Source organism: Capsicum annuum, chromosome 11 (genome assembly GCF_002878395.1).
Source record: "Capsicum annuum cultivar UCD-10X-F1 chromosome 11, UCD10Xv1.1, whole genome shotgun sequence".
Lineage (NCBI taxonomy): Eukaryota > Viridiplantae > Streptophyta > Magnoliopsida > Solanales > Solanaceae > Capsicum > Capsicum annuum.
Window position 1 is genome coordinate 176585832 of NC_061121.1, and position 12336 is coordinate 176598167.

Consider the following 12336-nt stretch of genomic DNA (forward strand, 5'->3'; position numbering starts at 1 on the left):
TTTCACTGCTTTCAGATTATAAATGACATAACTAATATATTTTTCACAACTGGATCAAACACGACAAAAATTTATAAATACAACCACTTTAAACCATTCAAAACAAACATCAAATCAAATAATTTAAATATGTAAATGTCACGACCAAAAACAAGAACAATAACTACAATCTAATTATCATCAGATTCATTATCTTCCTCGTAGTTGGGTTTGACGCCACTCTTCTATGCTTTTTTGAAATTCTTCCTGAAAGAAAAATTATTTGTCAGTATGTAAACAAGCAAAGTTAAGAAATAATAAAACAATGTAAAAGCTATTATCTTACATATGCATTCTTAGCCCGCGTCTCTAACCAATCTCTCTTGTACCGTCCTTGTTTTTCTTCCTATGCGTCTCTTCGTAGACATCAATAAAAGGGCTCTCTTTTCTCCCATTTTTAATTCCTGCAAAATTTTAGAAAAAGAGATAATACAAGTATGAAAACAAGCCCGGGCAACGTAGACCAAAACATCTTAAGACTAATACAAATAGATCATGGAGTCCATGATTCGAAAATACTCAAATCCAACAGAAGTAGTAGTTTAGGTAGATTCTTTTCAATTGTTTAAGCTATAAGTAAACAGTTTGGAAGGGGTCTATAGGTATATAGGGAGCCAATGCCCAGAAATAGTATTTGTGATTTCAATGACCAAACAAAAAGTAGATGCTCTGAAGAGTGTCGAAAGAAGCATTCAAAATGTCGGAAATGCAGATGCATACATTTTGAAATTCGTAACTAAGCAAGTTGGAATAATGGTCAAGAAAAGAAAAGTGATTTTGGAAACTTGCTTTTGTGTCAACATGTACAGTGGTCCATTTTATGCTAAAAACCAGGGCAAATGGTCAGACATCCATATGAATATAACACAAACAAATATGAAATATGAATAATAGTCAAAGTATGGAAAGACTTACATTATCCAAAAGGTAACATCCATCATTATTAGTTTGTACAAAAAAATAACTAAAAGAGTGTTTCTCACATCTACTACTTAACTAATCGTTGAAGTGGAATGGATAACTAATTATTGACAATGGAAGGTTCTCTGTATCTTTTTAGAACTATTTAAGCAATTATTCCATGGGAAAACAACTTATGTGATTATGCAGTACTCCACAGTAACCAATGGTTATAAGGTCATGTGTTTAGTTGGATTAATGCTAGCTCTTGATATTCCTGCAGTTCTTTTATACACAATTCAAATCCAAAAAAATGCACTCACAAATAAGGAAAATTAGGAGCAATGCAAAGCCTTTAGATGGGGGACATATATTCCATTCCCCTGCAGAACTGGTTGATTTATAACAGTTGAAGTGGTTGGCTAGACTCCAAGCTTCTTACAGTCATCCCTTGGTTAGGGAGTTTAATTCTTTCTACGCTACCTCTATATATCTATTTACACCTAAGGGGGAGAAAGGTCATAGAGTAGCCCCAGTTACAGAACACTTAGTTGAGAGAAGTTCATGTTGATATTTTGGCAGTGGCTTTCGGCTGAGTTCTATTTGGGTTTGAGTGTGTAGCCCTAGAATCTACTACAAAGTATGATTTCAAGATGTGATTTGTGCGGGATAGACGCACTATGAGAGATGTTGAGTATAGAGGATAGAAGTTAGATGCAGGCAATCGATCTTTCGAAAACCATCAGGCAGTGTGATACAAAATCAAGTTCACAACAAAAGAAACAAGAAACAACAAGAGCAACAAGATGTCAACAATGCAAGTGAATCGAAATAGGCCACACATGGCTTCACTAGACTTCAAGATGAACAAGCAACAAGATGTCAATAATGCTAGTGAATCGAAATAGGCCACACACGGCTTCACTAGACTTCAAGATGAACAACAACAAGAGCAACAAGATGTCAACAATGCTAGTGAATCGAAATAGGCCACAAACGGCTTCACAAGACTTCAAGATGAACAACAAGAAGAAGATAACAACAATAGTGACCTTTTGATGATGGTGGTGGTGGTGTATATTGACCTACGGGAAGATTATCAGGTCCTTTCTTGCCTTTCTTACGCCGTCCATTACCATGACCTTTTGATGCCATTGATTTTCTTTATTAACCACCTGGAAAAAAAACCACCTGCATGGAACTTTTTTGTTAACATTAAAAAAGAGGTTAACCTAAATGAAATATGCATGAAGAAATGTGATAATTATCAACAAGATAACAAATCTTCTAACAACAAAGAACATGTGAACTAAATTAGTCAAATGACTTTATTGTAAGGAGATAACTTGTAAAGAATGCATAGAAAGATACTTAAAAATAGATAACTAAATCATATAAATCCAAATACAACATTATATTAGCCTGAGCTATGAAGAAGTGGATTAACAACAACACTGTAAATACTGATATTAAACAATAAACATGTTAAAATTTGCTAACTTTGAGAACTTTAGTGTAATACAATTTTAAGAATAAGTTTCAAATCTATTGCTTAAAAGATGTTAAAGATCTATCTATAACTAAATATCACGGGTCAAATCTCAGGAAATATGTCATCTTAAAGTCTACTAAAGACTTATTAATTACTCATCATTATCATAATAGTAATGATTGATGTCTATAGTAATATGGTTTAACGAGACACACATGCTTTCATAGTTAATGTTCTGATTATGTAATCTTCTACATGATAAAGTAAAATTAACTTGCCTATAATTATGACTTCACTTACCGAAAAAAGAAAACAAACACAAAGGTCAATAGAGAACCCATTGTTCACGTAATTTGCCAATTCAATAGTCTTTCCAAAAGGATCTTCACCCTCAGATCTCATTCCCAAAGCAAATTGGGGACCACAAAAATATTATTAATGACTATTCCTTAGTAATATAACCCTTGTACCTCCCTATTGTTTGAGAGAATTGAAAGTGGAGAATAACATCTAAGTTTTTGCTCCTAGTATGTTCGAGAGAATGGCTATCTAATGAAGGTTTTCCAAGCAACTGGTTAACCTTTGCACTACCTATTCATCTGTAAGAACATTTAGAACGTTCTCAGATTGTTGCAGTGAAAAACAAGCCTAAATATGTTACTGTACCTGCTTGTATAGGGAACTGGAAATTTGTTATGCACAGGTTCCGCAGATCATTCATGTCTTAAAATAAGAAATCCAAGAAGAAGAAGAAGAAATACCCAAAATATACCAACTTTAAACAGATGATAATATTGAACACATGGCACCCACAAGGTAATACTATAAAATGTCTATTCGAAATCGAAGACAACACCAAAACACCACTAAAAAGAAACTACAGGAGTAGATACAAACAAAATTAGGTTAACGTTCAACTAATCTAATCCAGATTAAAAGCTTTCAACATGAAGATATCAAATCAACTAGATCCACAATGTTCAATCCATGAGTGCAGATCGAACGTTGTGCAAAAACATGTCAAGAGATACAGTATAGCTTCGTCAAAATGAACTGAAATAAGATTCAGATACAGAAACATTCTACTCGGAAGAATATATGTACACAAAAAACACTAAATAAGCTATCAGTTGCAAATCCCCCTTTTGTACAGAGACAAGTAGACACCCACAAAATTATTTAACTTGAAAGCACAGTAAAGCAAAACTTGGTTACAAAACCTTTCGTTAAAATATGAGCACAAATTCACAGATTTAGCCAAGACCTTGTATCACCAAACATTGATTTTAAAACTTTATAAACTCTTGTTAAAAATGGAACAACTTTTTACCTTGAATCAGTGAAGATGTAAGTGAAGATGAAAATTTCTTGATTCACCTTCAATACCGTCATTCACCGTCGCCGTTAACACTCCACTGCCGTCAATTTTTGAGATAGAACGCTGAAAGTCATCAAGTTCAGGAGCCCTAGCTTAGAGAGAGACGTGGAATAAAGTGAGAGAGATAATTGAATTGTTGTGGTGGGTGTAGCTTATGTTTTATATATAAATATGTTTAATAATTAAATATAAGATTCTGACTACTTCAGTTGGAAACTAATTTAATATATTTAATTATTTAAATTTTTTGACTACTATAGTCGAAAAAATACATAGTTAATAATTTATTTAAATAATTATTTAATTTTTGGATAAAAGTTCGATTATACATTTAATAATATATTTATTTAATCTTTATATTTTCGACTATAGTGGTCGAAAATATAATTTAATAATTTATTTATTTAATTATTTATATTTTCGACTACAGTGGTTGAAAATATATTGGTACTGGTTATATATTTATTAATATATTTATTTAATTATTTATGTTTTTGACTACGTTAATCAGAAACATATATTTAATAATTTATTTTCGTAATATATTTATTTAATTATATATATTTATGACTACGGTGGTCAGATATATATTTAATTATTATTAATTTTCCTTAGTTATTAGTATTTCCGACTACTGTAGTCGAAAATATATAATTAATAATTTATTTAAATAATTATTTAATTTTCATATAAATGACTGATTATATATTTAGGATTATATTTATTTAATTATTTATATTTTCGATTACGGTAGTCAAAAATATATTAAATTAATTATTAATTTTATTTATTTATTAGTGTTTCCGACTACTGTAGTTGGAATTTATATTTTCCGAAATTTTCCGCCAAACATTCAGACTGTTTTTGTAACAAAATGTATTGAAAAAATATTTTGTAAAAAATAAAAATTAAAAAAAAATATTTTCGACTGAAGTAGTCAGAAATTTCCGACTACTTTTTTCAGTCGAAAATTTTCAATTGAAAAATAGCGAATTCTGGTAGTGAAAGACATCATTTCCACCCCAAACTATACCTGAAAAGTCCAGGTCACGTCTAAACTATATTAGTGACCTATTACACACCTAAACTATAAAAAAAAGTGTATTTTAAATCCTAAATCTGACGTGAAAAAAACATAATTATTTAAATTAAATATAGCGCGTCTGGTAGAAAATTCACACAAAAGAAAAAAAAGTCCTCCCCCACCCCCAAACAACTTTCTTCTTCATCACCCCCACCCCCAAACTCCAACCCCCCCAACCAACACATCTTTTTCGTCACCTTTAACCCCAAATAACACAATTTCTTCACACCTCATCATCCATCTTCATCGAAATAATATCAATTTCACAATGAACAAAATCAAATTAAATTTGATGTTTAAACAGGCAAATTTCAAAAGTTTTCATTATACTTTATCTAATACTTGACGAGAACGCATTTCCAAATCCACTGGATTTACATCATCCAATCTCTTTATAACTCCCCTCCCTCCCCATTTCTCTCTCTACTATACTATACTATTCTGCTTACATTTGAATCAATTATTTTGCACAAAAAATATCTCAGCTCTCTCACTCGCTTCCAAACTGCAACATCACTGTTGATCCAGGTACTTTCCATCAATTTTTCTGCTCCTCCAATATATTAATTTATAGAAAAACTATGTGAATCGACGTGTTATGCATTGATTGTTTCTTATGCTCTTGCATTTTATAGGAAAACAGATACGCACTGTTGAATCAATTGCTCTTGCATTTTTTTCTCTTTGTTTTCAATTACTTACTATTGTCACTTTTCGAATTTATAGATGATGAAGTTGCCTTTGTAACAAAAGAATTGTTGGAGTTTGCATACTGGATTTGGTAGTGAACTTGATTTTTTTTTTTATATTTAATTATTATAATTGATGTTGCTAAATGCTACAGGAGTGATTGCTGCAGTAGCGGATTTGGAAAGAACGAAAAAAAATTTCAACTGGATGAAGAACATGATTAGAAGAAATTGATTGTTATGTTAATTTTGTTGGTGAGATAAAGTTTATGGTGGTGAATATGATGTTTTTGATCTCATAACAATGGAGTTTTTAGACATTGCAGAAAAAGAAAAAAAAATTAAAAAGAAAAATAAAAAATTTATGAAAGTAATAAATTTATTATTTTTTCGTATTATGCTGATGTGGTGCTGACGTGGCAGACGCGTGTGAAACACCGCACCACATGTAAGTGGTATAATACTTTACAGGGTGTAAAAAGTAATATTTTTTTATAGTTTACGTGTGTAATAGGTCACTAGTATAGTTTAGGTGTGACCTAAACTTTTCAGGTATAGTTTGGGGTGGAAACGATGTCTTTTCCCTAAATTAAAAAAATAAACTCATCAAAATGAACATCGAGAATCAATTAATTTTTTTATATACACTTTATGCTACACACTATTAATTATCAATTAACCAAAAAAAGAGATTTTAAAAATAATTTGATCTTTATTCATATCATTTCCTTAATTTTTAACATTATCAATAATTTTAATTTTTAGTATATTAAATGTGCCAAATATTTTCAATAGCAATGAATAAAATTGTTCACAGAAAAATTCTATTCATATCATAAAAAAATAATTAAAAAATACATGAAAAACATACTCAATTCGATAAAATAAAATATAACCTCGTACAATCATTAATTTTAACCCCTTTCTTTTACCTCTTTCTTCATTTTTTAGAGATTTGTACAAACTTATTTCATACAAAAAATAAAATTTTTAAATATAAATACTAAGAAAAAAGGAAAAAGATGACGAAAGTTCTCCACAATCATAATATATTTTTCAGTTTTAAACTACGTTAAATAAAAGCTCATACAAAATATTAATTTTGTTAATACTATTTTAATATTTTAAAGTTAATTAAATAATCAATTTTGATTAAAAACTGACAAAGAATAGTCAAAATAAAAGTTTTTGGGTCTTTTGTCAGATAATTATTATTAAAATATTGAATAAATAATGTCATTGAAGATGATTCATAAAGCATGAATTAAAAGTAAAAAACTAATTACTAAATATTTGACGTTTATATTTTGTAATTAAAAAAAAAAAAGGACAGCACGGTGCACTATAGCTCCCGCTATAGGCAGGGTCCGAGATTTATATTTTGTAATTGACTTGATTAAATAATATATAAGTATGTGAAATAAAACATTATAATGAAAGCTTCAAAGAATGATTTACCGATTAGTTCAACAACATGAAAATTTAAATAGTTCAATTGATTAAGAATCTGAATTTTCACTTTATTAGTAAAAGTTTGATTTTCTGTTTTGTAATCACCTCCTTAATTCTCCTTTCTTTACTAATAATTTTTTTTTAAAAGAAAAATATAGTTAAACAATAAAATTACAAGAAAAAACTAACTTCGGTCATTTTTCACAAGAACGATATACATGAAATTACATGGGATGATCCTAATAGTAGGTGGCTTTAAATTTTTGACCTCCATAATAAAAGTTTTTAAAGACTAGTCTTTTTTTTTTTTTTATGTATAGTACAAATACATTTTTGTCCCTCTACACCTCAAATATTTTTAAACTTTTCATTCTCATTTGTCTCTCAGCTTCTATTTTAATTTTTTCTTACCTTAAATTTTTTTTTTTCTTATTTTAATTCATTTGTCTCAATTTTTATTTTTTCATTTTTTCTCTTTTTTCTCAAACATTATTTATTTCTTCATTTCTCTCTCTTTTTTAATTCATTGGTCTCAATCTTTTTAATTTTTTTATTTATTTTTTATCATTTCTCAAACTTTATTTTTATTTTTTCTTTTCATGTTTTTTTTCTTTTCTTTTCTTTTTTATTTATTCTTCTCTTTTTTCTTAACCTATATATTTTTTCTTGTCTTTCTTTTTCTCTTTTTTTCAATCTCTTTTTTTTTATTCTTTATTTTATCTGTTCTCTTTTTCTTTTCTCTCAACTTCTATTATAGTTTGTTAATAAATAAAAAGTTGGATAATCCGCAAAGAAATCTTCTTTTTTTTTTTTACATTAAAGCAAATTTAAGGGCATGACGTTGTTAGGAAGTCCTTTAGGATAAGTCTTGCCTCTAAGAAAAAAATTATAGAACAACTCATAAATCAAGATACAATGTGGTAGTGTCAAGTCTTATTTGTGGAGCATAACTTGTTGTTTGAAAAACCTTGAGTTAAGTCTTGCTTCTAAGGCAAGCTTTATAGAACATTTCATTAATCAATAACAAAACAGTAGTGTTAACACTTATCCATTGGGTCTAACTTGTTGGTTCTTGAGATAAGTCTTATCTTACAGGCAAGACTAATAGAGCATCACATAAATCAAGACATAATATGATAATGTCAACTCTTTTTCATGGAGCGTAACTTATCGGCTAAGTCTTGCCTCTAAAGACAAGAGTTATAGGATATCTCATAAATCAAAGCACGATGTGGTAGTATCAACTCTTACCTATGGGCGTAACTTGCTGTTTGAAAGTCTTTAGACTAATTCGTCCCTCTAAGGTAAGATTTATAGAACATCTCATAAATCAAAACATAATATAGTAGTGTCAACTCTTACCCATGGGGCATAACTTGTTGTTTGAAAAACTTGGATTTATAAAATATCTCATAAATTAAGACACAGTGTGATAGCGTCAAATCTTGTCCACGGAGCGTAATTGTTGTCTAAAAGTCCTTGGGCCAAGTCTTGTCTTTAAGGCAAGAGTTATAGAACATCTCATAAATCAAAACATAATGTGATAATGTCAACTCTTACTCATGGGACGTAACTTGTTTGAAGGTCCTTGGGTTAATTCTTGTCTCTAAGGCAAGAGTTATAAAATATCTCATAAATTAAAACACAATATGGTAGTGTCAACTTTTGCTCATAGGGCACAGCTTGTTACTTGAAAGCCCTTGGTCTAAGTCTTGCCTCTAACGGAAGAGTTATAAAGCATTTCATAAATCAATACACGATGTGTGGTGTCAACTCTTGCCTATGAGGTATAACTTGTTGTTTGATGGTCCTTGGGTTTAATCGTACCTTTTAGACAAAAGTTATAGTCTTACCCAATATACATAACTTGTTTGAAAATTCTTGGATAAGTCGTGCCCCTAAGACGTGTTGTAAAACATCTCATAAATGAAGACATAACGTGACACTATCAATTCTTGCCCGCGGGGCATAATTTGTTGTTTAAAAATCCTTGAATTAGGTTTTGTCTCTAAGGCAAGAGTTATAGATCATCTCATAAATGAAGACATAACGTGGTAGTATCAACTACTGCACGTAGAGCATAATTTATTGTTTGAAAGTCCTTGAACTAAGTCTTGTCTTTAAGGCAAGAGTTATAGAACATTTCATAAATGAAGACATAACATGATAGTGTCAACTCTTGCCCGTGGAGCATAATTTGTTGTTTGAAAATTCTTGAGCTAAGTCTTACCTCTAAGACAAAAGTTGTAAAACATCTCATAAATAAAAATATAATATAGTATAATCAAATCTTGCCCGTGGAACATAATTTATTGTTTGAAAGTCCTTGAGTGTCCTTTAAGATAAGAGTTATAAAACATTTTATAAATAAAAAATACAATGTGATAGTGTCAACTTTTACTCTTAAACATAACTTCTTATTTGAAAGTTATAAGTCTTGCCTCTACTATATGATAGTGTCAACTCTTACTCATGGGGCGTAAGTTGATTAGAAGAAATCGAAGAAAAGATAAAAAAAATAAAAATTGCAAAAAAAGAAGAAAATATTGAAAAAATCAAAGAAATAAAAAAGAATAAAGAAAATACAAAAACTGAGGGGAGAAAAGAAAAAAAATAAAGATTGAGAAAAACTAAAAAAGAGACGAAACAAAAATAAAGATTGAGAAAAATTAAAAAAGAAAAAAAAAGAGAAAAAATAAAAATCAAAGAAAAATAAAAAGAAGAGAAACTTAAAAAAATAAATAGAAGTTGAGAGGAGACAAAAAAAAGGTTGAGAAAAACTAAAAAGAAAAAAATAAAAATCAAAGGAAAATAAAAAATAGTTGAAAGGAGAAAAAGAAAGAAAAAGTAAAGATTGAGAAAAACTTAAAAGAAAAAGAGAAAAAAGAAAAGATAAATTAAAGAAAAATAAAAAAAAAGAGAAAAAATAAAAGTTGAAAGACAAATAAACATGAAATTGTTTAGAAATATTTGAGATATCGAGGGACAAATAGATAATCGTGTTATACAAAAAAAAAAGAGAGATTAGTTTTATAAGACCATTCTTATGAACGATAAAAAAAATAAAACCACCTATTATAAGAGTCATTTATGTAGCTTACCCAATCATGTATGTCGGTAGCCACCCCAATTTTTAAAACCAGCATAGTTTCAAAACCAAACCCATTGACAAGCTGGGGAAAAAAACAAAGACCAGACGAATTGTCACAATGGGAGGCCAACAGCTCTTAAGCAATATCTTATTTACGCCACGAAAAATATTCAACTCACCAATAAAAGAATGATCATGCAAAGCCAGTCCAGCATAATCTTAGGTATTTTCGTACAAGTGTTGTGAACTTTGCATTGGGACTGAGAATTGCAGGCTCTTAGAATTACCACGATAAATGAACCTCCTTTGTGGAGAAATAAGTTTAGAGGTACAACTACTGCACTACATCCTGTAAAGTTTCATCTAGGGAAGTATAATCACTTCCATTTTCAGTCGAAAAGTTGGGTTAAGTTGGTACAAGATAGAAACATATTTGGGAAAACGAGGATCCTGGATAAACTGATGGATACATAATTTTAACGTGATAAGCAGGAGAACATTGTGGATGGTGCAACTCACGGAAGCTGTAGACAACCAATACCTTTGCTAAAGCACAATATTGAAGGGATATGATATGTGGCCAGAAACCTTGCCCTCTTAACAAAAATTTTACACATCATCTAAAGCTCATGCACCGCCAATATCTGTGCCACTAAACTTTAGTTTGTATAAGCATGCAAGCGAGATTTAGCTGGTTCTTCTAAGATTATCTTCCGGAGAATCATGTGTGCCCTGAAATGAATTGCCTGCTTGTGAAATCACCAGGAGTGACGAGTGCTGCTTCCATAGAAGAATATAATGACTTGTTAGAACAGAAAATTAGCATCAAACTGGTATATATGCTTGTATTAATTACATGTTTTCCAGCATGCTGTTTAGAGAAAAGTATCATCTTAACAAGATAAGCAATAAATTAGACAAGGATTGTAAGAGGTTCTCAGAGACATCAAGCATTTCAATATTTTTTCAGTTTTTAAAATTGCAATCACTTCGAAATAGTGTCAGAATAACTTAGGCTTTGACTATAAAGAGATGGAGATTGTATTGTTGTACAGACAAAGCAATTAAGGGCACAGCTGCCTCCAAAGGAACTGCATCAGAAAACCACCGGAAGATTCACTAGAAACTGAAGAAAGGTGGGAGGATTGGAGTCTACAGCCAACTGTCCCTCATCTGCTGGATTGGGTGGCTGCTTAGGCTCCTCGTTGTCCTTAAAAAATCATTGACTTGTGTATTATGTATGTAATTGTATAAGTGAATTAATCAAAAGATACAATAAAAAAAACATGCACCAAAACTGATTATTTGAAATTCTTGAAACTTGAGAAAGTGGTATATAAAAGACATAATAAATGGCATGGTGTAACACCATCTGCAACATATGTGAAGAATATCCTGAAGGCATCTGCCATCTTTTTATGCATTGCAAGGTCATATATATCAGCTTTGGTGCATGTTAATTTGCAATTTTTGGCCTTTGCTGGTCCATGTCCAACTCCACTTTAGACCTACAGCATTGCTGGAAAGAAAGGGAGTGAACAAGAAGACGACTTGGAACACTACATCACACGTCATCTGGTGGACTATTTGGCTAGAAAGGAACAGTTAAATTTTTAATGACAGAAGGACAAACATACTTAGCCTTGAACAAAAATGTTAGACATGATAAGGGAGTTGCAAAACTCATAATTTCTTTTTATAGAACTTGCTCAGTGCAGGTTTGCCATCCATGAAAAGATTCATTACTGTTAAAAAACATTATGCAATGTGTCAAAATAGAACTAATGTAATACAAAGTGGGACAAAAATACCGCAATATAATGACATGAGGTACAAAGGTTTGATATATACAGAAGTATTTTAAGCATAACCAGCAAATAAGGTCCATCAAGTAAGGTGAATCGCAGCATACAGACCTCAGTTCCAACCAAAATGGTTCCACTTGAGGGATGAGCAATACATGCAGTAACACCTTCTGTTGTTGGAACGAATTGATTTTGCTTATGCTGGCTCTTTACTCCATAAAGCTCTTGCATCTCCTCACTATAAGAAGAATACCCATATAAGCCGTATTCTCAAAGCAAATGAACAACATTGAGGGTGCGTTTGGTATGGAAGAAAATTTCTCAAGAAATTTTTTTCAATTTTTCCATGTTTGGTTGGTCAAAATGTTTTGGAAAACTTTTTCTCTATAAACACAAGTTCCTTTGA

General features: G+C 30.6%; 1 protein-coding gene and 1 long non-coding RNA gene across 4 annotated transcripts in view; both read right to left on the bottom strand.

Annotated features, from left to right (window-relative positions):
- On the bottom strand, window positions 1-3965 carry LOC107846848. The gene is made up of 4 exons (XR_007046927.1): window positions 3762-3965; window positions 1992-2130; window positions 326-443; window positions 1-246 (listed from the first exon to the last, which is right to left on the bottom strand). It is a non-coding gene; the product is annotated as an uncharacterized LOC107846848 (long non-coding RNA).
- A 6414-nt stretch (window positions 3966-10379) lies between these two features.
- LOC107854432 overlaps window positions 10380-12336 on the bottom strand; it is a 54597-nt gene continuing 52640 nt past the window's right edge. For 2 of the 3 annotated variants that reach the window (XM_047399111.1, XM_047399113.1), the window contains 2 exons: window positions 12042-12168; window positions 10380-10902 (listed from right to left, as the gene is read on the bottom strand). In XM_047399111.1, the coding sequence (XP_047255067.1) occupies window positions 10813-10902; window positions 12042-12168 (217 nt within the window). In that variant the 3' untranslated portion in view covers window positions 10380-10812. The other variant, XM_047399112.1, reaches the window with a different exon arrangement.